Genomic DNA, 27,329 nt, shown 5'->3' with positions numbered 1-27,329 from the left:
GACAGCAAGGGACTTCGAAGAGCAGTTGAATGGAATGGACAGTGTCTTGAAAGGAGGATATAAGATGAACATCAACAAAAGCAAAACGAGGATAATGGAATGTAGTCAAATTAAATCGGGTGATGCTGAGGGAATTAGATTAGGAAATGAGACACTTAAAGTAGTAAAGGAGTTTTGCTATTTAGGGAGTAAAATAACTGATGATGGTCGAAGTAGATAGGATATAAAATGTAGACTGGCAATGGCAAGGAAATCGTTTCTGAAGAAGAGAAATTTGTTAACATCGAGTATAGATTTAAGTGTCAGGAAGTCGTTTCTGAAAGTATTTGTATGGAGTGTAGCCATGTATGGAAGTGAAGCATGGACGATAACTAGTTTAGACAAGAAGAGAATAGAAGCTTTCGAAATGTGATGCTGCAGAAGAATGCTGAAGATTAGATGGGTAGATCACATAACTAATGAGGATGTATTGAATAGAATTGGGGAGAAGAGGAGTTTGTGGCACAACTTGACAAGAAGAAGGGACCGGTTGGTAGGACATGTTCTGAGGCATCAAGGGATCACAAATTTAGCATTGGAGGGCAGTGTGGAGGGTAAAAATCATAGAGGGCGACCAAGAGATGAATACACTAAGCAAATTCAGAAGGATGTAGGTTGCAGCAAGTACTGGGAGATGAAGCAGCTTGCACAGGATAGAGTAGCGTGGAGAGCTGCATCAAACCAGTCTCAGGACTGAAGACCATAACAAAACATCTATTCAAATGTCAGTTTGTTGTTGTTTCTTTCTTTAAATTTTAATTATAACAAAAATGTGTGTGTGTGTGTGTGTGTGTGTGTGTGTGTGTGTGTGTGTGTGTGTGTGTGATGTGGCTACCACAGTTATGACAAAGAAATGTTGTCAGCTGTACATGTCTGGTTCTCAGAACTGTTTGCTTCTGCCAATCCTATTGAAAAGAATTTAGGCCATGTCTTCCACTTTATATATAAAATAACATGTTGCTTTGGAAGCTGTATTTAAATAAATATTCAGTCAAATACATTTCATATTTGCATCAACTCAACTCCACAAAAATTTAGTACAAGTTAGTATGAAAATGTAAAAGGTGTCTGATTTCAGTGTATTTCTGGAGCTTTTCTGAAAATCTGGATGCAATATAGAAGATAATAAAACACAAGTGGACATCTGTAATATTGCGATGTACAAAATGGCATCCGCAGCATTGCCTCTGCTTTGCTTGTTTCGGGATGCAAGGTATTATGTGGTTCTTCAACGTCGATTGTAAACAATATCTAATATGGAGTGTTGTGGAGAAAAGGCCCATCTTTATTGCTTAATACACACATCAAAAAAAGTTTTGCATCACCCTGGTTCCCAGAACTCCTGAGGATAGACATTGACTGTGGATATTGTATCACAGACACTGTCCCTTTGATTGTTGAGAGGGGTCACTAAGTGCGCCCAAAGATGTAAACAACCATGCATGAACAGCGCCTATTAGATGGAGGGGGTTCGACAGCTGATCAGTACCATTCATTCCACCAGGAAGTAGGTACACGGCTCGTGATGTCTGTAGTTAAACCATTCCTAGGCAGTACATAATGCGGTTTGATCGCGTCCGCATTTTTACTTGGAGCGAGGAAGGGCCCTCAACAAGGGAAGTGTCCAGGTGTCTCGGAGTGAACCCCCCAGGGCAGTGTCCGCAGTGTCACATTGTTTGCCATCGCTATCAGTGGCATTTCCTCTGCAATCAGGAGTCCTGTCAAATGCTCTTAGTCTCTTGATGACTTAGCAATCTTCTATTCTTCCTATGATCCTACGACGACGACGACAAGGCAGCTACAGCTGACCATTAAGAGGCTGGAAACCTGGGCCCAGGCAACTGGTTTTCGGTTCTCACCTGAGAAGACTATGTGTGTCAATTTTAATCGTGCTCATTGGAGTTTTAACCAACCAGAGCTTACAATGGGGAACCACATTTTACAGTTTTCAAGACACTTTGCACTTTTTGAGTTCATTATTTGACTCAAAATTAACATGGCTGCCACACCTGAAAGACATACGCACAAAGGGCTTCCGGTTGTTAAACATTTTGAAGTACCTTGGTGGAAAAACATGGGCAGCTGACAGGTCCCGGCTCCTGCAGTTTTATATGGCATTTGTTCGATTACACCTAGACTATGGCAGCGTGGTCTACAGATCGGCCTGTCATTCCTACCTCCGGATGTTACATGCTGTCCACCATGAGGGCATTCGGATATCAACTGGAGCCTTTTGGACCAGCCCAGTTCTGAGTCTATGTACAGAGGCTGGTGAACCACACCTCAGGATTCGGTCGTGCTTCCTTTTTGGCTTGACAGGTGCTGAAAATATCAGCGTCACCTCAGTCATTGGCATTTAGTTCAGTGATACAACCCACCTTCGAACGACTGTTCAGGAATTGGCCCCAAGCGACCCAGCTATTTGGTATATGTGCCATGGACTGTCTCAAGGATCTGGATCTCTCAGGCATGAAAATACCCAGGGATGGAATGCACTGCCACCTTGGAGTCTTCAGAGGCCCAAAGTGATTTTAAGTTTGACCCAGTACACGAAAAGTTGTACTCCAGAAGTGGTTTTTATAACTTTTTCATCTGTTTTAAGTATGTACCATAGTTTTATCATTATTTATACAGATGGATCCCAGCAGGAGATCGCTCTCAGTGGTTCTGTGGTTTCCTCAGATGGGGAAAGTGCATCTCCCAGAACAATTTACAAATTATGATGCGGAGTTATGGCACTCTGATGGCGCTGGAGAGGGATCACAGAATCTCCGTATGAGTTTTCTTGTCTGTTCCAACTCTCTTAGTGCGCTGCAAGCACTTCACCAAATGTATCCAGTAGACCCGTTGATTCAGCTCATCCGTGACTCCTTACAGCGGCTCCAACGCCGTGGCAAGGAGGTGATCTTTTGCTGGGTACCTGGCCACGTTGGGATACAGGGGAACGGCATGGCTCGCAAAGCTGCCTCGGAAGCGTTTTTGGATGGTGCTGTCCATCAATGCCCCATCCCATTGCACGCCATAATCTCATTTTCTGACAGATGAATCATGCTTCAGTGGGAGACTGAATGGTTGCAGGTGTCAGACAACAAACAGCGGTCGCTCAAATCAACCACTAAGGCTTGGCAGACTTCGTGTCAGCCTTGGCGCTGGAAGGAGGTTTTGCTTACCAGACTGCGCATCAGGCAAAGCCCTTTCACACAAGGCTTCCTCCTCCAGCAGGAGGACCCACCATTCTGTTAAGTTTGTGACGTGCCGGTTCAGTTCAGTGTATTGTGACTTTGTGTCTCCTGTATACTGATAATAGGGTAGCCCTCGGTCTCGCTGGAGATCGGCCGACCACCCTTGCAGATACCGATACCAGTGTTAACAGAGTGGGGAAATTTTGTGAACTGTCAGGCCTCCTCCCTAAACTGGTAGGAAAGGGCGGCAGACTTCGGTCCGTTATAAACTGCTCCACATATGGGGACAGACTTCGTCCCCACCCATGAGATTTCAATGTTGACTTTTCGTAAGGGCACTGATGACCATGATGTCGAGACTGGTGCTATACCACCTACTGCACTTCCCTGACTTAAGCCCCCATGAGTTCACCTCGATTTCTAAACTGAAGGAAATACTTCACGGCATTCACTTCAGAACTGCTACAAATTCGTTGTGCAATAGACAGCCCCACTCTGTCAACACAGCTGGCTCTGCTAAGAGTATCCTACGACTTCCACATCCCTGGCAGCGGGTTATGCTTAATGCTGGTGACTACTTTGAAGGTCAGTAAAACTTTGAGACACGTATCTATTTTGTACGAGCTGTAAATAAATTGTTGCCACTATTAAAGTTCCGACCCACGTAGAAGTGTCATTAAGAGGTAATTTCATAGCAAAACGTACAGGATCTCCTTCTCTTATTTTTTTTTCCTTTGTACAAATTTGTGATGGTAAGGAATTTGGCGAAGGGGGATTAACTTATTGACAAACACACAAATTGGATTTTGCAGCATCTTACAAAATTTCTCTAAAAATGATTCAGCTTACTAGAAACTGAATGTTGGCTGAGTGATGTATGGTGCACGAGAGATATTGCTTATCAAGGAAGCAAGATAATTCTTATTATGAAAGTTCTGTGTTGTTGGATGCGTATTTAATTTCATATGATCCCCAAGAACATAGTTCTCCATTTCTGGCAGTTTTCCATTCTGTCCAGTACTACTGTGGTATTACTATCAGATAGGTGGTCATTTTTCAGGGATTATTGTCTTATCCGGAATTGATTTTTGAGATCCTAACCAACATCAGTAAGTTATGAACTATCCCACTTCCTCTCCCCATGTTTGTGAAAATTCTGAAGTTAATCTATCTGTCCATGTTAGGAAAACGTAATTAGATAAAGTTGGAGGACTCTGCTTGTGATTTTTTTCACATAGCTGATATTACATTTGTTCTTCTGTGCCAAGAAACCTGTGCATTTGTTTTGTTACTCGTGCAATTTGTAATGAACATTTGATGTGTACAAATGGAAGTGTTAGTGACAGCCAAGTAAGGTGGTGGTCACTTGGTGGTGCGTATAGTTAGACAGAGAATACTTTGCTGCAGAGCGGGTGTGCTCTGTTTCAAGCCAGAAATTTCATGCCTAACCTGGCAACTGGCATTGCTGTTGTAAGTGCCACATAGTGATACTGTTTCTGCGTCTGTCTTTCTTAGAAAACATCCCATGCTCATACACCTATTGCTATTTATTATTGATGTACTATTTGGTGTGTATGCTTCACACCAATCCATAACACACTCTATATTGGCTAAACAAAGGGAAAGGCAACTACTCATCTGCAGCTGATCAATACTTGGAGCACAGAAACACTACGAGAAAACTGCATTCGCACTATCTTTCAAGCATTAGCTCTTTCTCTGGTCTCTTCATTGTAACAACAGTCCTGATACGTACACTACATTGCATATTCTTTTACATTTATTGTTAAATTATTGTATTTTATTTCCCGCAGAACTTCAGCTATCTTTAGTTGAGTAAAGTAATAACGTTAGGTTTTATACGGCAGCGTAGCTCACCTGCGCTACTCAGAGTGGATAACACCACACAATGCTTGACAGTCACATTTAAACAGGAAAGCTGGTCCATCAAGCCCACATATAGTGATGTCAAATGAACAACTACAGATAATCATGCGGAAACTTATTTGTTTGTATTGGATACTACTTATCTGTATTTTAATGTTTCATTTAGTTTGTTTCTAGTTGGTTTATTTAACGCTTCTCACTGATAGGGACTGGAAAATGCTGGAACACTGAAAGCATGCATGTCAAAAGTGTTAAAATAAATCATTTAGAAGCAGATTAGATGAAACGTTACACCTGCAGATAATTAATAAAATCAACAAAACAGCAGGCAAATAATAAAACTAGAAATGGCACTTAAATTTTAAAAGTAATAAATTAATATACAGTAATACTACAGCACTATGCTTCATAGGGGACAAGGTGGAAACCTTACTTTAGCTTACAAAGAGCATAAAAGAAAATACTTTGGTAAACTTAGTGTAATTTATATGTGAGAGCAGTTTGTGATTTTAAGAGCTTATTGTAGAGATTTTGACGTATAATGAAATTCTACGGATCGGAGCGTGGAATGTCAGATCCCTTAATCGGGCAGGTAGGTTAGAAAATTTAAAAAGGGAAATGGATAGGTTAAAGTTAGATATAGTGGGAATTAGTGAAGTTCGGTGGCAGGAGGAACAAGACTTTTGGTCAGGTGATTACAGGGTTATAAATACAAAATCAAATAGGGGTAATGCAGGAGTAGGTTTAATAATGAATAAAAAAAATAGGAGTGCGGGTTAGCTACTACAAACAGCATAGTGAACGCATTATTGTGGCCAAGATAGACACAAAGCCCATGCCTACTACAGTAGTACAAGTTTATATGCCAACTAGCTCTGCAGATGATAAAGAAATTGATGAAATGTATGACGAGATAAAAGAAATTATTCAGGTAGTGAAGGGAGACGGAAATTTAATAGTCATGGGTGACTGGAATGCGAGAGTAGGAAAAGGGAGAGAAGGAAACATAGTAGGTGAATATGGATTGGGGGGAAGAAATGAAAGAGGAAGCCGCCTTGTAGAATTTTGCACAGAGCATAACTTAATCATAGCTAACACTTGGTTCAAGAATCATAAAAGAAGGTTGTATACCTGGAAGAATCCTGGAGATACTAATAGGTATCAGATAGATTATATAATGGTAAGACAGAGATTTAGGAATCAGGTATTAAATTGTAAGACATTTCCAGGGGCAGATGTGGATTCTGACCACAATCTATTGGTTATGAACTGCAGATTGAAACTGAAGAAACTGCAAAAAGGTGGGAATTTAAGGAGATGGGACCTGGATAAACTGAAAGAACCAGCGGTTATAGAGAGTTTCAGGGAGAGCATAAGGCAACAATTGACAGGAATGGGGGAAAGAAATACAATAGAAGAAGAATGGGTAGCTCTGAGGGATGAAGTAGTGAAGGCAGCAGATGATCAAGTAGGTAAAAAGACGAGGGCTAATAGAAATCCTTGGGTAACAGAAGAAATATTGAATTTAATTGATGAAAGGAGAAAATATAAAAATGCAGTAAATGAAGCAGGCAAAAGGGAATACAAACGTCTCAAAAATGAGATCGACAGGAAGTGCAAAATGGCTAAGCAGGGATGGCTAGAGGACAAATGTAAGGATGTAGAGGCTTGTCTCACTAGGGGTAAGATAGATACTGCCTACAGGAAAATTAGAGAGACCTTTGGAGAGAAGAGAACCACTTGTATGAATATCAAGAGCTCAGATGGCAACCCAGTTCTAAGCAAAGAAGGGAAGGCAGAAAGGTGGAAGGAGTATATAGAGGGTTTATACAAGGGCGATGTACTTGAGGACAGTATTATGGAAATGGAAGAGGATGTAGATGAAGATGAAATGGGAGATAAGATACTGCGTGAAGAGTTTGACAGAGCACTGAAAGACCTGAGTCGAAACAAGGCCCCGTGAGTAGACAACATTCCATTAGAACTACTGATGGCCCTGGGAGAGCCAGTCATGACAAAACTCTACCATCTGGTGAGCAAGATGCATGAAACAGGCGAAATACCCTCAGACTTCAAGAAGAACATAATAATTCCAATCCCAAAGAAAGCAGGTGTTGACAGATTTGAAAATTACCGAACAATCAGTTTAATAAGCCACAGCTGCAAAATACTAACGCGAATTCTTTACAGACGAATGGAAAAACTAGTAGAAGCCGACCTCGGGGAAGATGAGTTTGGATTCCGTAGAAATATTGGAACGCGTGAGGCAATATTGACCTTACGACTTATCTTAGAAGAAAGAATAAGGAAAGGCAAACCTACGTTTGTAGCATTTGTAGACTTAGAGAAAGCTTTTGACAATGTTGACTGGAATACTCTCTTTCAAATTCTAAAGGTGGCAGGGGTAAAATACAGGGAGCGAAAGGCTATTTACAATTTGTACAGAAACCAGATGGCAGTTATAAGAGTCGAGGGGGATGAAAGGGAAGCAGTGGTTGGGAAAGGAGTGAGACAGGGTTGTAGCCTCTCCCCGATGTTATTCAATCTGTATATTGAGCAAGCAGTAAAGGAAACAAAAGAAAAATTCGGAGTAGGTATTAAAATTCATGGAGAAGAAGTAAAAACTTTGAGGTTTGCCGATGACATTGTAATTCTGTCAGAGACAGCAAGGGACTTGGAAGAGCAGTTGAACGGAATGGACAGTGTCTTGAAAGGAGGATATAAGATGAACATCAACAAAAGCAAAACGAGGATAATGGAATGTAGTCAAATTAAATCGGGTGATGCTGAGGGGATTAGATTAGGAAATGAGACACTTAAAGTAGTAAAGGAGTTTTGCTATTTAGGGAGTAAAATAACTGATGATGGTCGAAGTAGAGAGGATATAAAATGTAGACTGGCAATGGCAAGGAAATCGTTTCTGAAGAAGAGAAATTTGTTAACATCGAGTATAGATTTAATGTCAGGAAGTCGTTTCTGAAAGTATTTGTATGGAGTGTAGCCATGTATGGAAGTGAAACATGGACGATAACTAGTTTGGACAAGAAGAGAATAGAAGCTTTCGAAATGTGGTGCTACAGAAGAATGCTGAAGATTAGATGGGTAGATCACATAACTAATGAGGAGGTATTGAATAGGATTGGGGAGAAGAGAAGTTTGGGGCACAACTTGACTAGAAGAAGGGATCGTTTGGTAGGACATGTTTTGAGGCATCAAGGGATCACAAATTTAGCATTGGAGGGCAGCGTGGAGGGTAAAAATCGTAGAGGGAGACCAAGAGATCAATACACTAAGCAGATTCAGAAGGATGTAGGTTGCAGTAGGTACTGGGAGATGAAGAAGCTTGCACAGGATAGAGTAGCATGGAGAGCTGCATCAAACCAGTCTCAGGACTGAAGACCACAACAACAACATGAAATACTGAAGCCATTTCAGCTATTCACCTCAGCTGTGTGGTAACCTCTGAACTTATGCATCTCTGAGTTTGAAGACTTTTCGTCAGTGTAACTGCCATTTTCAAAATTGATTAATAGCCAATCAATAACACAACCTTTGAAGCCATTCAGTTGCCATGTTTTAGTCTCCCTCTTTTATTACACATTGTTCTGCTTCCCAATAGTGTTCGGAAGTGATGTGTGACAGTTTTGTGCATTAATTTAATTGTGTCTGGTAACTTAAATGTCCTATTATTACTTGTGACATATTGTTTAACTTGGCTCCAATTAAGTTCTAGGAGCTTCAAAATTACAGTGGTACAGCAGTAACCTAATGAAAATGTGACCCGCAGACTGCGCCGTTTTGTCAATAATATACTGATCTGCAATGTAAGCTTCAACCTGTTTCAGTAATTCAAACTTAATCGCAATATAGTCTACATGTATTCCTTTCCCCATCGGCCAATTTACAATATCTTCCTTCCTCGCAAGATTTTTGAGGCCTGCACTCAACCTTAACGTTATGTTGTGAAGCATTGTTGATAATTATAACAGAGGGTGTATATGACCCGGGACAACCGGGTGATCCGGGAAAGAACCGGGAATTTTTCGTTGTTTTAGTTTTCTGTTAATTTTTTGTGATTTTGAATGGTAAGAACTGATACAAACAGCAAAATGTGTCAAAGGCTTTAGGAAGACTCTGCAGTGCTTCATTAAAAAAAATTGCCTCCAATGAGTGTGAAGTCACAGCTGTTTACATTAGATTCGTTTTAGCAGTTACGAGCGGGTTCATTGCGTGCACAGTTCATCACGTTGTTGTAGAAGATTCGCCAGCTTCTGGCTACAGGAATGTGGCTGTTGGCTGTGCAAGCAGTCGCAGCTAGATGCTACCGGGAAAAGGGGGCGCCAAATTCATATTCTTGAGTGGGGGGGGGAAAAACTTGTTTCACAAAACGCCTAGCAATCAGCGCACATTGGTCTATCGATTATTCATATGATTTTGAAACGCATCCCTGTCATTTATTGAACACATTTTAAGTTGATTCCTGAATGAATCATAAGTTGATTTTTAGATGTGTGCATAATGTATGTGATGTCTCTGTCAGGTGAATCCTTGTCGCATCTAGAAATAAACTTTCCGCAGAAAAAAGGGGACGGGGCTATACGAGCTGAGTGGAGTAAAGCTGAATGGATGAATGCCAATTGCAGTCTGATTATGTGGTTGATTAGACTTGGGAATGGTCAGTATTGTTATGATTACTAGCGAAATCCGTAGATTCAGACTACCAGAATGGACGACTAACTGGAATAACTGGTGAGAAAGATTACATATTATCTTCTCGGTGTATCCAAGAAAATGAAAATTTGACAGAAAATTGTAGGCAAGATCGCTACACTAGTAAGGACCAGTTGTACAGTCCCTGGCTAGCAGCCGCTTAAGTTCTATTCTGGAAGCTTTTTCGGTATTAGATAGCAACATTTCGATTTTTCATGTAGCAAAACGTTCGACGAACTTAGATTCTTTCCCAGAAAGGAAAGCACACCATGTAAAGCTGTTGCATGATTAGAGAGAAAAATTGCTAGGAGCTAAGGGTTGAAGAAATGTGTACTTCCTTGCTTGTCTCTTGTCTTTATTGGTTTCAAACCGGCCGGCTTGGAGCAGGAGAGGCACCACTGGACAATTCAGTTTCCACTGTCCTGAATATAGTTTGATGGCATCCATTACAAAATTACACGTTTCAGTTCCACAGAGCGAAAAACAGTGACGTGCGATATTGGAATGCTGTATGAGGAGGCGTGGCACTGCACGTTGACACACTTGAGAACAAATAACATGTCTTACATTTCCTCGAACACACGTTTTATGTTTCAGACTTCTCAGAAAGATATGCACTACATGATGAAAATATTTTTGAAAATTAACTTTGTTTATTATGGACCCAGTTAGCAAATATCGTAGATCAGGGATAGATGCGCAGAACAGTCCGTGAGTTACAGTGGGTAGTCACCACGTTAGTGATTTTGCTGTTTCCCCTTCGTTTACTCATGTCAAATGAAAACAAAACAGATATCTGTGGCCGGGAGCTATCAAGTGAATTTTGAAAAGCTTAATAACAGGTCGAGGTCTACTTCATTAGGAATCTGGACATACAAATGTGCACTTTAAGTATGCACTTTAAATGTGCACATTTTAGTATGGTTCACAAAATGCCTATGCTCTTGGACTATCCTCTGATGTCTTGTTTCTTTTATTCCACAATGTATGATCTTCCAGTGTTTTACACTACATACATATGGGGTTCCTACTACATACTATCTGTGCAAGCGTGGTGTGGCCTGTTATCTGCGCTCTCTGGCAACTGCTGAAACAAACCTATTTCTAACAGGTCGTGGGAAAATATTGAGAATGGTAGTTTCAAAAGCGATACTTTCAAAGTAAATGTTACTTTCAAAGTAAATATGCTTTTTCGTAAGTTGAACTGTGTGCGAGAATGTATCATGTATCATGTATTTCATAAATCACAGAGGGTTTGACTCTCATTTAAAAATCAACTCTTTGATGATGAGCCATTTAGAAGAATTTCGAACCCTGAAAATCAGACATTTATGTCATTATTAAAAATTTTATTGGCACATTTGTGTGAGATCTTAAAGTGTAACACGCGTAGAGAAGATCAATATTATATGCGAAAGCTTAGCTTCTTTTGCCGCTTCTTCACCTTAGAGGCCAATATTATATGTGAAAGCTTTGCTTTTCTTGTAGCTACGATATGTATATTAATTTAAAGTATTAACTTGCCCTGTTTGTGTGTTCGTGTTACTTAACAGTGATGTTTCTGTTGGCTGACTACATCAAGTGTCCGACGCTCTGAATATCTGCTGTCATCGGCTTGCAAGATCACATGATATGAGCTATGACTGGCTTACAAAAGCGCATCGCAAACTCGATTTCAATGATTCGGAAAGTAACATGCGGTGTTTGGTGAAAATCCTGTGTATTTTCGTAATACGAAAATACACAGCGTACATGTTACTGCACATCAAAGATATTTCCAAAACGTGTTTTTTTTTCCCTCCCCCTGAGTTTCGTATTCTAAAGTGCCGGGAAATTCTACGCCCGTGTATAAAACCATAACCATTCAAAGGACTGATAAGTTTTGCAGTTCTGAGAGAAAATATACTGTCACTTAACACGGGGAAAAGTGTTTCTTCACCTGGGAGAAATATTTTTAACGGGGAAATCCGGGAACTTTTTTTTCCTTGTCCGCGTGTACACCCTGTAACAGTGTTGGGCTCTAATTTGGGTAGAATATATTTAACCATTTTAGGAACAGTTCACCATTAATATTTCCATGATAATCCCTCGTCTTTGTTCATTCAAAAATCAATTATCCACCTTCCACAAAACCACCTGCAACAAAAGGTTGTCTTCTATCAGTCACTGTTTTATAAGTTCACACTTTCTGTGTAAGATGTCCTGCATTATCTCATGTTTTGTTAAGGTAATAAATCTACTGATTCTCGCGTTCGAACTGTTGAATCTCCCGGAGATACTACGTTCTCCACAAATCAATATTCTCAATCTGTAATAATGCATTTCATTTCCTGCTTTCAGAATGAAAAGAAATATCTTTTATCAGTTTATAAAACATCATTATTTTAAAAGTAGGTAAGTTGTAGTCATTATTTATCACTTGAAATGCCTTGTTCACTATAGACACTTCGTTCCTGAAGAAAAATGTGTGAATCTCTGACCATGTAGCATTTTTAATGAAACCATCACAATTTTCTAAAACACATAAACAGCATTTCCCTGTCTTTCCTGTAGTTGACAGCTTACACACATCGCAAGTTTCTTTACATACTCACTTTACACTTGTCACATAAACACTGGTAAACTCTGACGTCAGTGCTGCAAGTTTCTTTATCAGTAGTGATGGATGTTTTCCTGAAAACATCTCAAAAGCACTGAGAACTATCAGTTTTTCACCGCTTTTAACAGTGTACCTCTTCTATGTTTCACAAAGGAACACAACACAGTTTCAGCCTTTTTCACCTTGTGCTTGGGAAACATGAACAGGCGAGAAGCACCACAATGACTGACTGCATGATTGTTGAAAAATGGTTTGGGAGGGGGAGGTGTGACTTCCCGCCATTTTATTGAGTACTCACAATGGGAGAGGTTCTTCCGACCCTCCTACTTTCCAGATGTTTCTTCAGAATGATAGGTATAACTCGATGCTCCAGTACAAGATCACCTTCACTCAGAAATTGAGGAACGGTGAGCAGTGTGTTGTCACGTACAAAGGTTGATTTTCCTCCGCACACTCGATGTATTGTCAAATGTGCAACACTTTACATCGTTTTCATAGACATAAAAAGAAGGAAATTAACTTACAGTGGAATTGAACCCATCATCTTGCATATACAAGTCAGTTGCTATATCCACTACACAAGAACAGCAGCAACAACGTTGTAGATTAGGTGACATTTTTATAGTGGTACAATACCATGTTCCTCAAATTAAGAAGAAAGCGAAAACTTACATGTTTTGGTGTTTCATATTTGAAGAAGAAATTGAGAGAATATGTACAAAACAAGCTGACATGTACCAATCAGAACTAGTTATAATGTTGTGCACAGAATTGTTCAGTGAAAGTGATCGTCCACTGAGATTTGAAATAAGAAATACATGGCATAAACATTTGGCATATTGATCAGCAAACCTATTGTCTGTTAATGCATTAGATTGCCTGAAAGTTTCAATAGCGGTAGTATAACACACAATATCTAATACATAATTAGGGTCTATTTCCAATAGCACACCACCACCCATAAATGAGTGCTATGAATCCTTACCATTCGCCACACATTTATTTGTTTACATCAGGATAATAATTACAATAGAGTATACCAATAGCAAGGAACTCTCTTTCTCTCTCTCTCTCTCTCTCTCTCTCTCTCTCTCTCACTCATACGCACAAAAACTATGTAGGCACCCAAATGCAAACTCTCATGGCCATGACAAGGCCACTTACTGATACTTGATTATTAAAAGCAATTACATGAGCTGATTGATGTGGGGATAGAGCAGGAAAGGACACGAGGGGTAGCAGGAAAGAGGCAGGTCTTTGGACAGAATACTCTGCGGCTGCACATCAAGACAAAAGGAGTACAGAGGTTAAGAGCAAATACAGGTGTAGGAAGAGGGCGGGGAGGGGTGGTTGATAAGCTGCTATTACTGTACAGCATTGTACGTGGATGTGACATTTAACCAACCATTGACTTGCATGAATGGCCATTGCCTTACTGTGGCAAACCACAAATTTGACCATTTAGTCTTTGAACATGCTGCCCACCACAGCGAAAATGACTTCAACAGCCGTTTCACAATGTGGGCCGTTCATATACTCCATTCAAGCAAAGTTTTTCTGAACCACACAGAAGGGAATGTCACTTAACACATCCTGTACCACACAGAAGGGAATGTCACTTAACACATCCTGTGCGCTCACAATCCCCCTGGCTGAAATCTCCGCACACCTATTCCCACTGCCACACCGTCTCTTTCCCCTTCTGTCTTCAGTCAACACCAGTCCTTGGCCACCCACATCATGCACTGTTGTCTCCCATCACATTTAACTCACTCCCCTCCTTCCCATGTGGATGCCCCCCCCCTTTCATTTTCAACCCCTCTCCCTTTCTCCCTCTTCATATCTGACCTCCCCCCCCCCAACTTTTTTTGTTTAATTTACCCCTCTCCCCCTTTTCCTACATCTCTTTTTGCAGTACCGTCTGTACTCCTTTTGTCTTGTTGTGTGGCCACAGTCTCCTGTCCAGACACCTGCCTCTTCCCTGCTACCCCCTTTGTATCCTTCTCCGCCCCCATGCCTACCTCATTCAGCTCAGGAAACTGGAAACTGCTTTTAATAAGACTATCAATAAGTAGTCCTGCTGTGGCTATCTCTCTCTCTGTGTGTGTGTGTGTGTGTGTGTGTGTGTGTGTGTGTGTGTGTGTGTGTGTGTGTGTTGCTGTTGTTGTTGCTGCTGCTAGAGAGCTACTGCTCAAAAGCTAGTGTGAATGCTGTTTCCTGTGCTCCACACATCGATCAGCTGTAGGCAAAAGGTTGCATTTCCAGTATTTTGCATATTGCTCCATCCTGAAATTTCCATTATTGTTCCGTGTTGATTAAGTTTCTTTGCCACAACTAAAATAGCTTCAGAATCATCACTGAAAGTCCTGTGTGCTCCACGAAGTGCATGCTGCAGACTGATCCGGCTCAGTGATACTCTTAGCTGTTGCATCACGTAGCCCATTTTTTCCCTTGGTGTACTACGCATCATTCTACCACCTTGTTCTTACATGCACACCACTATAGTAGCTTATATGGGAATTGTCCATTACAGTCTATGGTGGTTAACCTCAAAGATGTGACTGCTTTTCATGATAAATTGGTTGTTTTTCCTTGTCTGGTATTGGATCCTGTGCGATGGATTTGAACTATCTATGATGATCCTAGTGTGGTTTCCATATTTTTCTTATCTACTACTGTGTCTGTTATGGTTTTAAGGAACCAATTGACATTTTTCTCCTCACTAGCATATGTGGTAGCTTCTGTTCCTTGCTCCTCATTTGTTTTTTCTTGCTACTGTTTTTTGAGGATGAGATGGGTGAAATTGAACTGATAAAAAAATGTTACTATTTGTGGCAGTGTGCAATAATTGAAATATAGTCAGCATACAGCTTAGGATTGAAATTGCATTGGGGAAATACTTGTATCTAGATGTTGGCACTAATACATCCAGCTAAGTGCCCCTTCAGTGGAAAAAACTGAATATTCCAAACATGTCGAAACTGTTATCAGCGCTCTGTCCTCACTGTTTATGTCAATAGTTTTTGTGTACTGAATGACCTTTTTTTACTACATCAAAAGTTTCTTTTGAACAAAAATTTTTCTAATAAAACAATATTTTACAGGTCCTAAATGAGGCAGTTGGTGCCCTAATGTGGCACACAATAATATTAACAAAAGAAGACCTGGAAAAATTCAAAACACTACGAATCATTGTGCGAATTGGAAGTGGAGTTGACAACATTGATGTCAAGGTAAACAGACATACTTACATTTATTATTTTCTTTGTGATGGGCTCTTATGGTGATGGTTTCAATGTTTCCATACCGGAACACCATGGTTCATGCGCCATCTAGAATTGGCCTATTGCTTGGTGTTTTAAACTCTGTTGTTGGTGTAAAACATTTGTAGTTCATCAGCAGGTGCAAACAATTAGTAGTTACTTTCAAACTGTTCAGTCTTTCACACACATTGAAAACCATTTCTAACTAATATGGCCAATTTCTCATAAAATGAAAACGGCTAATTGTAATTTGAAAATTTATCATCTCACAGGCGGCTGGGGAGCTAGGTATAGCTGTGTGCAATGTCCCGGGATATGGTGTAGAAGAAGTGGCAGATACCACACTTTGCCTCATCCTGAACCTATATAGACGTACGTATTGGCTTGCCAATATGGTGCGTGAAGGAAAAAAATTCACTGGTCCGGAACAAGTTAGAGAAGCAGCCCAAGGATGTGCAAGAATACGAGGGGACACGCTTGGCATTGTAGGTCTCGGTACGTATCAATGACCATTTGTCACTATTTTTTGCTACAAAGGTAACTAAAAGAATATGCATGCAAATACCATTAATAAGTACTTTATTTGTGTGGTTCATTTGCTTGGTGCAGTGCACACTGTTTTTACCAAGTATAAGACAATCCTGTAAATAAGACTATCTTCCCCCACCCCCCCCTCCCCCCCAATATAAGGGGCGCTTTTAGAAAACTTTATTTTTAATATCTTCTGACAAATTAAAATTACCAACTTTTCCATTTATATAAAGTATATCCTCAAAAAATTAACATTAAACATATTATGAACTTAAACCATTTATTGTCTACATTTTGACAATACAAAGATACATAAAATAACCAAAAAGGTTGGTGCTAATTTTTAGTTTAAGTTCCTCCTTTGCGTATTGCATATGCCGGTCTGTACTATTACTATTTTCAGGCATCATCACATCTGAAATCATTATTTGGGATGATTGTTTCACATGATAAGTGAAAGGCAAGAAAAGAGGCGTGTGTTCCTATATATGAGAAGCAGCTTGCTAGTCACAAGTATTAGGCTATTACTTCATAGCACATAACGATTTACGGGGTGATGGTTGGTGGGGGGGTCACTTCTATGCAGTGCGAAGAGGTTAGAGTATTTTCTAACCTCCTTCATTGTGTGTCGTGGGGCTTTCTCTCTAAACACCTTTCGCCTGCCCAGCTGGTGAAACAGTGGCCAGTCGTCTTGTGTGGTGGACAAACAACAGTCAGCTGCGGCACTCACTCATCTCACACAATGTTAAATTAAAATAAATGTCCTTGTGAAACGAAGAATTAAATAACAGCGCATTAAAACAAATCATAGTGAAACTTCCTGGCAGATTAAAACTGTGTGCCCGACCGAGACTCGAACTCGGGACCTTTGCCTTTCGCGGGAAATTATAGTGAAGTTAGACATTGCCTGCAATTGCACCAATGGCAGGAGCACAAACACCAGTGTCAGGATTTTGTGACACTGCACAACCTTTAAAATCCTTCAAAATTAATCTTCATATGACCTGAATTTATATTTGTAAGGTGACACCTATATTAATCTATTGCACATCATCAAAATATTGGATCTCAGCAGTAATAGTTCAATTTGCGAATGCAAGATGATCCTGTATTTTTCAAATGACGAATTTGGGGAAAAACCTCATCTTATAATCGGGTAAATACTGTAGTTCGTGCACATGCTGTCAGTAAGTACAGTTCAGTGGATTAATTTACCGCATGTGAACTTTGAAATCTGTGCACGAGTTACTGTGAGTGCAAGTCCACGAGTGTCGTCATGATAAAGTATCCAGCTGTCAGGTACAAGGCCAAAAAAGTGAAGACTAACTCTCGAAATAATACCTTATTCGTTAATCAGTAGGACGATTATTCCCAGAGGCCCCTAGTAAACTGACTGTTCGTTTGCTATGTTTTGCTGAAATGGATTAGCAATTTTCAGCTTTCTAAAGCTCGATAATTATTTAACATTTGCATCTCCATTTGCTTTCCAAAGAACAAAGAAAATTTGTGACATTTTGTGTGTTATTTCCAAGTAACTGCATTTGAAACATGGATTTAAAGTAACGTTTCAAGGCAAGTAAGACTACAGTTTTCAGATTATACGGAATAGAATGTTGGACTTGGTGACCTCCTTCACAGGATTTTAGGCATCCTTAGTCTGTGTTTTATATCTACATCCATATCCTGCAAACTGCTGAAATGCATGGCAGAGGCTGCTTACCATGTACCAGTTATTGGGGCTTATTCCCATTCCATTCGGATAGTTTGAAAAAACTGTTTGTTTTAATGCATCTGTGTGCACTGATCTTGCTCTCATGTTCCCTTTAGGAGCAGTATGTGGATAGGTGTTGTATATTCAAATCTTCAACCATTTTAAAACTGTTTTTAGGCACTCAAAGAATAGTTTGTCTTCTCATCAAGTGTCTGCTAGTTCAGCTCCTTCAGTAACACTGACACACTCACAGGTCAGACAGACTTTCAGATATATGTACTGCTCTTCCCTGTATATATTAAATATCTCGTATTTGTCCTAGTTAATAGGAGTACTACGAACTTCAGTCATATTCTATGACTAGCAAACACCCCATGTCTGATTCTTTGAAGAATTGTACATTCGTGTATAAAAGATCATATCTCGCAGAACTATGTCTTGTACAATAATAAAATTCTGCAGGTGCATTCAATGGTATATGTGGATACTGTATGGAAAATGTGCTGCAAGTAGATTTAGTAGTGAAGAAGTAGTAAATAAAGTCATATGCGATACTGGAGCTTTACTGCAGGAACAGCAGAAATTATTTGTAGTAGGTGTTGGTGAGAAATATAATTGTCAAGGTTTGAAATTATGTGTGAAGTTTGTTGGCAGTAACGAAGTACAGTAGAGCCTTGATAGTTCGAGGTGAACGGGACCAGAACCACCTTGAACTATCGAATACTCGGACTATCGAAATTTAAATGGGAAAAAGAAAGTAATACGGGTCAAAATATGAACTTTATTTTAATAAAAGTATTTACGCATGCATTTGCATTGGCAGAATAACAAGAATTATTTATTTAGACAAGTAATAGTGAAGTGTCTTTTGTTTGGTGAAGCTGCAACGTTTCCTCGTGGCAATGTCACGCCACCGTCTCAGGAGCAGCAGGACAGTTGGTGTCGCCTCAGGCTGTTGTTGTTCCACGTAGCATATGGCGGCCTCGAGAGCAGCGTAGCCATCGGTGCGACTCATCATCGGTGCAGCCTCTGCCTCGTCGCTCTCACACTGCGATGGAATGTTAACCATGTCAGTTGTCAGTTATAGAAGAGCCTGTCACTTCCAACCGTTCGTCCGAATTTAATCTCTCACCTACTTCCACCTCTTCTGCCTCTTCACACCCTGACAATCTTCTGATTAAATTACACAATGGTTTATCAAGCTCATCTGCTAAATCTTCAGTTTCTGTGTCTGGTGTATACTTTCCTGTAGAATTTTCCTCCATGACTTAGAAATTGTGTCCGACTTCATTTCGCTCCAAGATTCGCTAATCCAGTACATGATGTCCTTCAGATTCAACTTTCTCCAAAGCTCCTACAATGCTTTCGCTGTCTTCGGAATGCAGGATTGAATGTAGCAATCGCCATTGATACTTTTTTTAAGACATTCCAGAACACCCTGAACCGTGGGCTGAATGAGAAAGGTAACATTTGGTGGGAAAAACAAGGCGTGGATACTGTCGCACTGCACTTCTTCTGCACTTGGATGTGAGGACGCATTATCCATGAGCAAAATTGCTTTGCATGGCAGCCCCCTTTCCTTTAAAATATTCTTGCACTCGGGTACAAATGAGTTACAAAACAAGATCTTGAAGATTTTCCGATTCATCCAGGCATTATTCTGATGTGTGTAGACAACCGGAAGAGCTGAGATGGATACATTCTTGAATGCTCTTGGCTTGGCAGACTTCCCAATCACAAGTAGTTTTAGTTTGTGGTGTCCAGTTTCATTTGAAGCTGCCACAGGAGCACTTATTTCTTCACAAGAAGCAAGTGTTCTAGCTGGTAACATTTTAAAATTCAGCCCAGTTTTGTCACAGTTATATATTTGTTCATTAGACAAATTTTCGTCAGTTAGGATTTTTTTTTAACTAGACGATAAATGTAAAATTTATGGAAATTGCAGTATTTTACAGATGAATGTTGTCATTTTACGACTTTGTGGATAAAAATTTGAAATGTTAACATTCAATAGTCACACCAGCTTGGTACAGTCGATTGTTTGCATGGGTCAAAGATAAGTCTACGATAGTCGATAACTCATTCTCTAAAGGAGGAAGTAATATTATGTACCCAAAACATTTACGCAAGCTTGACAACTTTCAGAATACCTAGAGTTGGGCAAAGTTGATCCAGTGAGTGTCAGAAGAAGAGAATTCTTGATTCTGCTGCAACACATGCCTCTAAAACAATAGCATATTATTCCAAATGTGACAAACCCATCCTACAAAGTAAGACTTCTGCCACAACACAAGGAAACATGGTTTCCTGTTCTCAAACTTGAACAAGGTCTTTCGCACTATTGTTCATTCATGTATTTGACAAATTGAATGTTGCCCTTCAGACTACTTCCCTGAAAGTTCACTTTTTATTAGAACTTCTAGTGTTAACAAAGTTTGTTAAGTCCAAAATTGTCAAACTCCTCATTGCTTGAAGTTTAGTATAACTGGATTCAAAATCGAAGCAGTGATGATGAGTTAGTTACTGGCATTCAGACTTTGAACATAGTGAACGATACAGGATACAGATAAATCCCTTTTCTTGTCATCAGTGAGAAACTAGTTTTTACTGGCTGTGACTACATCATCAACTACTTTCCACTCAAGGATGATGGATAAAAGCATGCTGAATTTGCTAGGTTGGACAAATTGAAGATGCACAGTTTTCTTGCAAATTTTTTTTTTTTCCTCCCCCTTGTAATAGTTTCATACCATGTTTCGCAAGGTAGAGAATGAAACCAGATGACGTGGTGAATGATCTTCAGAAGCGTATCACAGATCTTCAGTTAGATAATAGTTGGGCTGCAAATAAAGATGCTACAAGTGATTCCAGGTGGGCGTTAACATCAAGAATTTGTGAAGCCAATGGCCTTCTTAAGTATAACAGAATTTCAAGAGTAAGGCTATATGTTCTCTCCATACCCCATAGAAATGCAGAATGTGAATGTATTTTCAACCTTGTGAAGAAAAATAGAACAATGTCCAATGAATCTCTGGAGTCTCTTCATATCTTGAAGACAAGGCATACTGGTCCCTTTTATGACAAAACATTTTCTCAAGGTGTTCTGCAGGAAGTTGAAAAGGCCACGACTGGACTTCAAAGTCGAACTAGCATTTGATTTGCAGTGTGTGTTACAATATTTCTTGCCTCTATTGCGTTAACTAAGTTTTATTGTGTAAAGCCTTTCTTCAGTTATTGCATATATGCTTAATTTATCAAGGAAGTCCTGGGCGTATGCTCCAAACCAGTATTAACCACACCTGCTGCTGTTTACCATGGATTTCTTCTTGATTATTATTTTCATCTACAAATCATTGTCCTGTGATGTAAATAGATTTGATTTCATTGAAGTATCGTGTTTAAAGCATCAATTATTGTATGTCGTAGCCCGGAAGTACTATTATTTTCATAAAGCTGGGGTATGTTAAAAATCGTCAGTTTTTTTGGTCGTGGGAGTTTTACTGATAGCTCTTTTCAAAATTTGGCAGGTATGGTATTAAACTTCTAACGTAGTGTTAAACCTCTTAATGAAGAGATTATGACAGCTTTTTAAATTTTAAAAATCACTCAATGATGATATTAAAGTTCCAAAAAGTTTTTGTCGCCCCTGCAAGCTGTTAGGCAATCAGAGTAATATAGGTGGTTCGTGTGAATGATTTGTAAGCAAACTCCTTCATAAACGGATTGCATTTCTTTATGTTCTGACAACGAACAGTAGTCAGCCATCCGCTGTACCTATGACTGTGTTCCATTTTGTATCCCTAAGAAATGTTACATCCAATTATTTGTGTGTGTTAACCATTTCCAGTTCTGACTTGCTGGTACTGTAGTCAACGATACTAAGCTCCTTAGTTTTGTGAAGTGCACAATTTCACATTTTTGAACATTTAATGCAACTTTATGTTCCTTGCACCACTTGGCGGCATGGAAGTCATCATTCTGTTAAAGATACCTCATTATGTATTGTATAACAAATTGGCAAGGATGTTTTCCTTGGTTCGCTTCTGTTGCCTTTATTGTAGACAGGTGTGACCTGTACTTTCTTCCAACCATTGGGGACAATTTCTTGTTTGAGGGATCTAGAATAAATTATGATCAAGAGGGGCTAACTTGGCCATAAATTTAATACAGGGTCCGATAAGTAGTCCACTGGCCCCTGGAGTGCTTTTCAGTTTTAGAGATTTCATCTGTTTCTCAACACTGATGCTAATAACTTCATAACTCATCTTTGCACTGGTGTGAGAATGTACATATTTGCTTGCAACATAACATATACTGGAATGCATGCTGTTATTTGCACTGGAGCATTTGTGACGTCTGCTAGGTATTTGTTAGTTGGTCCTAACCCTCACAAGTGTCCCTGTTTTTACCAATAAATGTCTGTAAGAGAGAGCTTTCCTTGTCACATAATTAGACAACATAGCCATGTAGCAAGGTTTTTAATGTTCAACTTGTAACTTCGTTATCAGAGTTCATTTTGTAATAAGCGTATGAATTCAGTGGACACTCATTTGGCAAATGAGATACATAGTTAGTTAATGGTTACCTACTTGTTCTTATGCTGTTGTTCTAGTTGTTACTGTATTTACCCGATTACAGCAAGAGGTTTTTTCCCAAATTCATCATTTGAAAAATACAGGGTCGCCATATATTCGCAGATTAAACTACTGCTGCTGAGGTCAACTTTTTTTAATGTTGTTAAGTAGAGACTATAAGGGGTAATTTTACATTTATATGAGTCATGCTACATTTAGAGATTAAGCTTTAACTATTGAAGTCACGTGCAGATTTATTTTGAAGAATTCGGAAGGACAGGGCTTGGCAAATGGTAAGTTCAAACAGGCTTGAGATTTCCCAATACACCAAAGCACTTGATACAGAAATGATGGAGCTCACTTGACACTGACCCGCGCAGTGCTAGTGCAAGAGGTAAGCGAAAAACTATGAACTAACCACAACAGCATTACACTGATCAAAACTTTACAATTTTGTGAAACACAGGAGCAAATAGCATTAAGTTGTATATTCTTGTTGTATTTGTACAGGTTCACAATAAATGTTCTCATACATGAATGGATGGGATGGATACTGTTTACAAACATTAATGATGCTTTTCGAGTAAAGGTAACATTCAAAAATGTAAATATTGTCCTTCAAAAAAGTTAGTTGATTCAGAACACAGACCAACATTTTATTTGATTGAGAGACTGTAATGATTTACTAAGGGGATTGCAAATCAGAAATTCGGTTGGTGTTCACACATTAAAATACCTGGTAAAAATGTTACCAGATTTTGATTGGCTGTAGAACATAATGGCGACATTAGTTGAAGCGAGAAGGAAAATTAATACAGAATGAAATGTCTAACAAATGAAGTAAAGTGTATTTTGAACTGGCTGTAATTGTTATTGTGAGAATAAACTGCAGCGGTAAGACCCGTTGTGGAGATAGTACCAAAAGGTGTCATTAGCTCCCTGCTGCCGTTGGGTGAGCAGCAGCAAGTCGTATACTCTTAGATCACTTTTTTGTTTCATAGTTCAATTCTTAATTTCTTTGCGTGTTTTTGGGTGCTTGCATAGTTTAATTCACAAATTTCGGGCGTATTATAGTATTTGAGAGTTGTAGCATAGCATTTTAGTACCCGTATAGTGCAAATTCGCATAGTCGTCGGTCACCTGTTTGTTTTTAACGGCTTGTGAGATAAAAGAGAGGAAAAAATTTTTAGGGATGGATAGGGACTGTGCCTGTTGTGTATGGATTCAGGGGGAATTGGCCACTGCCCGTAAACAGCTGGAAGCTGTGTTGGCCGTGGTTGACAGGCTCCAAGCTGTTGCCGTGGGCCACAGTGACACTGGGACACCAGATGCGAGCGCTTTGGCACCTCTGGAACCTGTTGCATCGCCTGGGATCTCTGATGCCACTGTGCCCTCGGATTCGGACTCCACTGCTGATTGACACTTGCCTGATGGTAATTGGCGAACTATGGCGGGGTCGTGAATTGCTGGGCGGAAGTTGAAAAGTTGGTGCTGGCCGCAAGGCTGTACCCTTACGCCTCCATAACAAGTTTGAGGTACTACCCACTGCTGAAAGTACTTCTGTGCCAGCAAGGGCGGCCTTGCCTGTTGCGGCAGTGGCCGGTCTTCCTGAGAGGTCCGGACAAGTGCAGAGGGTGGGATTGCTTGTCATTGGGATCTCCAATGTTAGGTGGGTGATGGAGCCCCTTAGGGATATGGCAGCTAAGGATGGGAAGAAAGCCAATGTGCACTCTGTATGCATACCTGGGGAGTCATCAAAGATGTGGAAAGGGTCCTTTCGGATGCCATGAAGGGTACAGGGTGCAGGTGGTGATTCATGTCGGCACCAATGTCGTGCGTCGCAATGGATCGGAAGACATTCCCTCTGGTCTGTGGCGGCTATCTGAATTGGTGAAGACTGCCAGTCTTGTTAGCGAGATGAAGGCAGAGCTCACCATCTGCAGCATCGTCGACAGGACCGATTGTGGGCCTTAGGTATAGAGCCGAGTGGAGGATCTGAATCAGAAGCTCAGATGGTTCTGCGACTGTGTAGGCTGCAGACTTGCACCATAGGGTGGTGGGGTTTCGGGTTTCGCTAAGTACACACAGGAGGCAGCTACACAGGTAGCAGGGGCTGTGTGCTGCGGGCTGGGTGATAATTTATTTATTTATTTATTTATTTTTTAGACAGTCCCAGGAAAGATCAAAAAGGGCTCCAGTCTCAAAGGGTACAGGGCAAAGAAACGACAAGAATCACCAAGCAACTGTCGGTATTGTAGTTGTAAATTGTCGTAGCTGTGTTGGAAAAGTACCAGAGCTTAAAGCGCTGGTAGAAAGCACTGAAGCTGAAATCATATAGGAACAGAAAGCTGGCTAAAGCCGAATTCTGCCGAAATTTTTACCGAGGTGCAAACCGTGTTCAGAAAGGATAGATTAAATAAAGTAGGTGGTGGTGTGTTTGTGTCTGGTAGTAGTTTATCTTGTAGTGAAGTTGAGATATAGTTCCTGCTAATTACTGTGGATAGAGGTAACACTCAGCAGCCGTATCAAAATAATAACTGTCTCCTTCTACCGACCACCCGACTCAGATGATATAATAGCTGAACGGTTTAAAGAAAACTTGAATCTCATTACAAATTAAGTACCTGCTCATACAGTTATAATTGCTGGAGACTTCACTCTACCCCCGATTTGTTGGCGAAAATACATGTTCAAAGCCGGTGATAGCATTTAGTACAATTACAGAAAATGTTTTCTGTCTATCTCTGAGAATTACTTTGAACAATTAGTTCATGAGCCCTCACAAATTGTAAATGGTTGGGAAAACACACTTCACCTCGTAGCCACAAATAATCCTGATCTAATAGATAGCGTCATGATGGATACAGGGATTAGTGAACACAAGGTCGTTGTAGCGAGGCTCCAAACCATATTGACCAAAACCACTAAAAATAAACGCAAAATATATCTATTTAAAACAGCAGATTAAAATTTGCTTGATGCCTCCCTAAGAGTAGTCTCCATTCCTTCCAAGCTAATTATGTAGACCAGATATGGCTCAAATTCAAAGATACAACAGTCACAGTCACTGTGCGATAGCAATGGAAATGTTACTGATGCTGGTGCCACTAAAGCGGAGTTACTAAATACAGTTTTCCGTAATTCCTTCAGGAAAGAAGATGAAGTAAATATTCCAGAATTCAAAACCAGAACTGCTGTTAGCATGAGTGAGTGACATAAAAGTAGATATCTTAGGTGTTGCGAAACAATTCAAATCATTTAAGAAAGGCGAGTCTTCCAGTCCCGATGGTATACCAATCATGTTCCTTTCATAGTATGCAGGCACAATAGCGCCTTTCTTAGCAATCGTATACAACCGCTCACTTGATGAAAGGTGTGTCCCTAAAGACTGGAAAGTAGCACAGGTCATACCAATATTCAAGAAAGGAAATAGGAGTAACCCATTTAATTACAGGCCCATATCACTGACCTCAATTTGCAGTAGGATTTTGGAGCATGTACTGTATTCTGAACATTATGAATCTCGTTGAAGAATATGACTTACTGATACATGACCATCACGGATTCAGAAAATATCGTTCTTGTGCAACTCAGCTAGCTCTTTGTTCCCATGAAGTAATGAGTGCTGTTGACAATGGATCTCAGATCGATTCCATATTCCTAGATTTCCAGAAGGCTTTTGATACTGTTCCTCGCAAGCGACTATTAATCAAATTGCATGCGTATGGAGTATCGTCTCAGTTGTGTGACTGGATTCGTGATTTCCTCTCAGAGAGGTCACAGTTCGTAGTGATAGATGGTAAATCATAGAGTTGAACAGAAGTAATATATCGCGTTCCGCAATATAGTGTCATAGGCCCTCTGCTGTTCCTGATCTACATAAATGATGTAGGTGATAATCTGAGCAACCCCCTTAGATCATTTGCAGATGATACTGTAATTTACTGTCTAGTAAAATCATCAGACAGTCAATTCCAATTACAAAATGGGTACTAAAAGAAATAAGATATGTTTTGGGTGTACGATAAATTGCACAAATTTAAGGGCTGTCAATTTGACTAAATGGCTAGGAATTATAATTACATGCAACTTAAATAGGAAAGACCACATAGATAATATTGTGGGGAAGGCGAAACAAAGACTGCGCTTTGTTGGCACAACACTTAAAGAGTGACAGACTCGCTAAAGGGAACACCTACATTACACTCTGCTGGAATATTGGTGTGCGGTGTGGGATCATTACCAGGTGGGATTAACAGAGGGCATCAAAAAAGTGCAAAGAAGGGCAGCCCGTTTCGTGTTATTGCGCAATAGGGATGAGAGTGTTACTGATGAGATACGCGAGTTGGGGCGGCAGTCACTGAAACCAAGGGCGGTTTTCTTTGCAGGGATATCAATTTACGAAATTTCAATCACGAACTCTCTCTTCCAAATGCGAAAACATGAAAATATTTTGTTGACACCCACCTACGTAGGGAGAAATGATCATCATCATAAAATAAGAGAAACCGGATCTCGAACTGAAAGATTTAGGTGTTCCTTTTTCCCATGCGCCATTTGAGAGGGGAATGGTAAAGAAGTAGTATGAAAGTGATTCGATGAACTCTCTGCCAGGCACTTATTTGTGAATTGCAGAGTAACCATGTAGATGTAGATTAGATCATGAGATGAGCAAACGATTGAGAATGTGACTGAACTGTAATTGTGATCTTCTATTTACGTTTTACTTTGTGATGTTATGTATGACTAGGGACCGGAATTTTTAGCATCTACTTTTGATGAAATTGGCATCTATTCTACATCTACATGATTACCCTGCAATTAACATTTAAG

At 40.0% G+C, this 27,329-nt stretch overlaps 1 protein-coding gene across 4 annotated transcripts in view; it reads left to right on the top strand.

Annotated features, from left to right (window-relative positions):
* Positions 1 to 27,329, top strand: part of LOC126252807 (C-terminal-binding protein) — a 211,106-nt gene that overhangs the window by 106,507 nt on the left and 77,270 nt on the right. For all 4 annotated transcript variants that reach the window (XM_049953743.1, XM_049953747.1, XM_049953744.1 and 1 more), the window contains exons 3-4: positions 15,522 to 15,650; positions 15,953 to 16,175. In XM_049953743.1, the coding sequence (XP_049809700.1) occupies positions 15,522 to 15,650; positions 15,953 to 16,175 (352 nt within the window). The remainder of the gene's footprint in view (positions 1 to 15,521; positions 15,651 to 15,952; positions 16,176 to 27,329) is intronic.

Source organism: Schistocerca nitens, chromosome 4, assembly GCF_023898315.1.
Source record: "Schistocerca nitens isolate TAMUIC-IGC-003100 chromosome 4, iqSchNite1.1, whole genome shotgun sequence".
NCBI lineage: Eukaryota > Metazoa > Arthropoda > Insecta > Orthoptera > Acrididae > Schistocerca > Schistocerca nitens.
The sequence above is the reverse complement of the archived record's forward strand: the minus strand, read 5'-3'. Positions and strand labels throughout refer to the sequence as shown.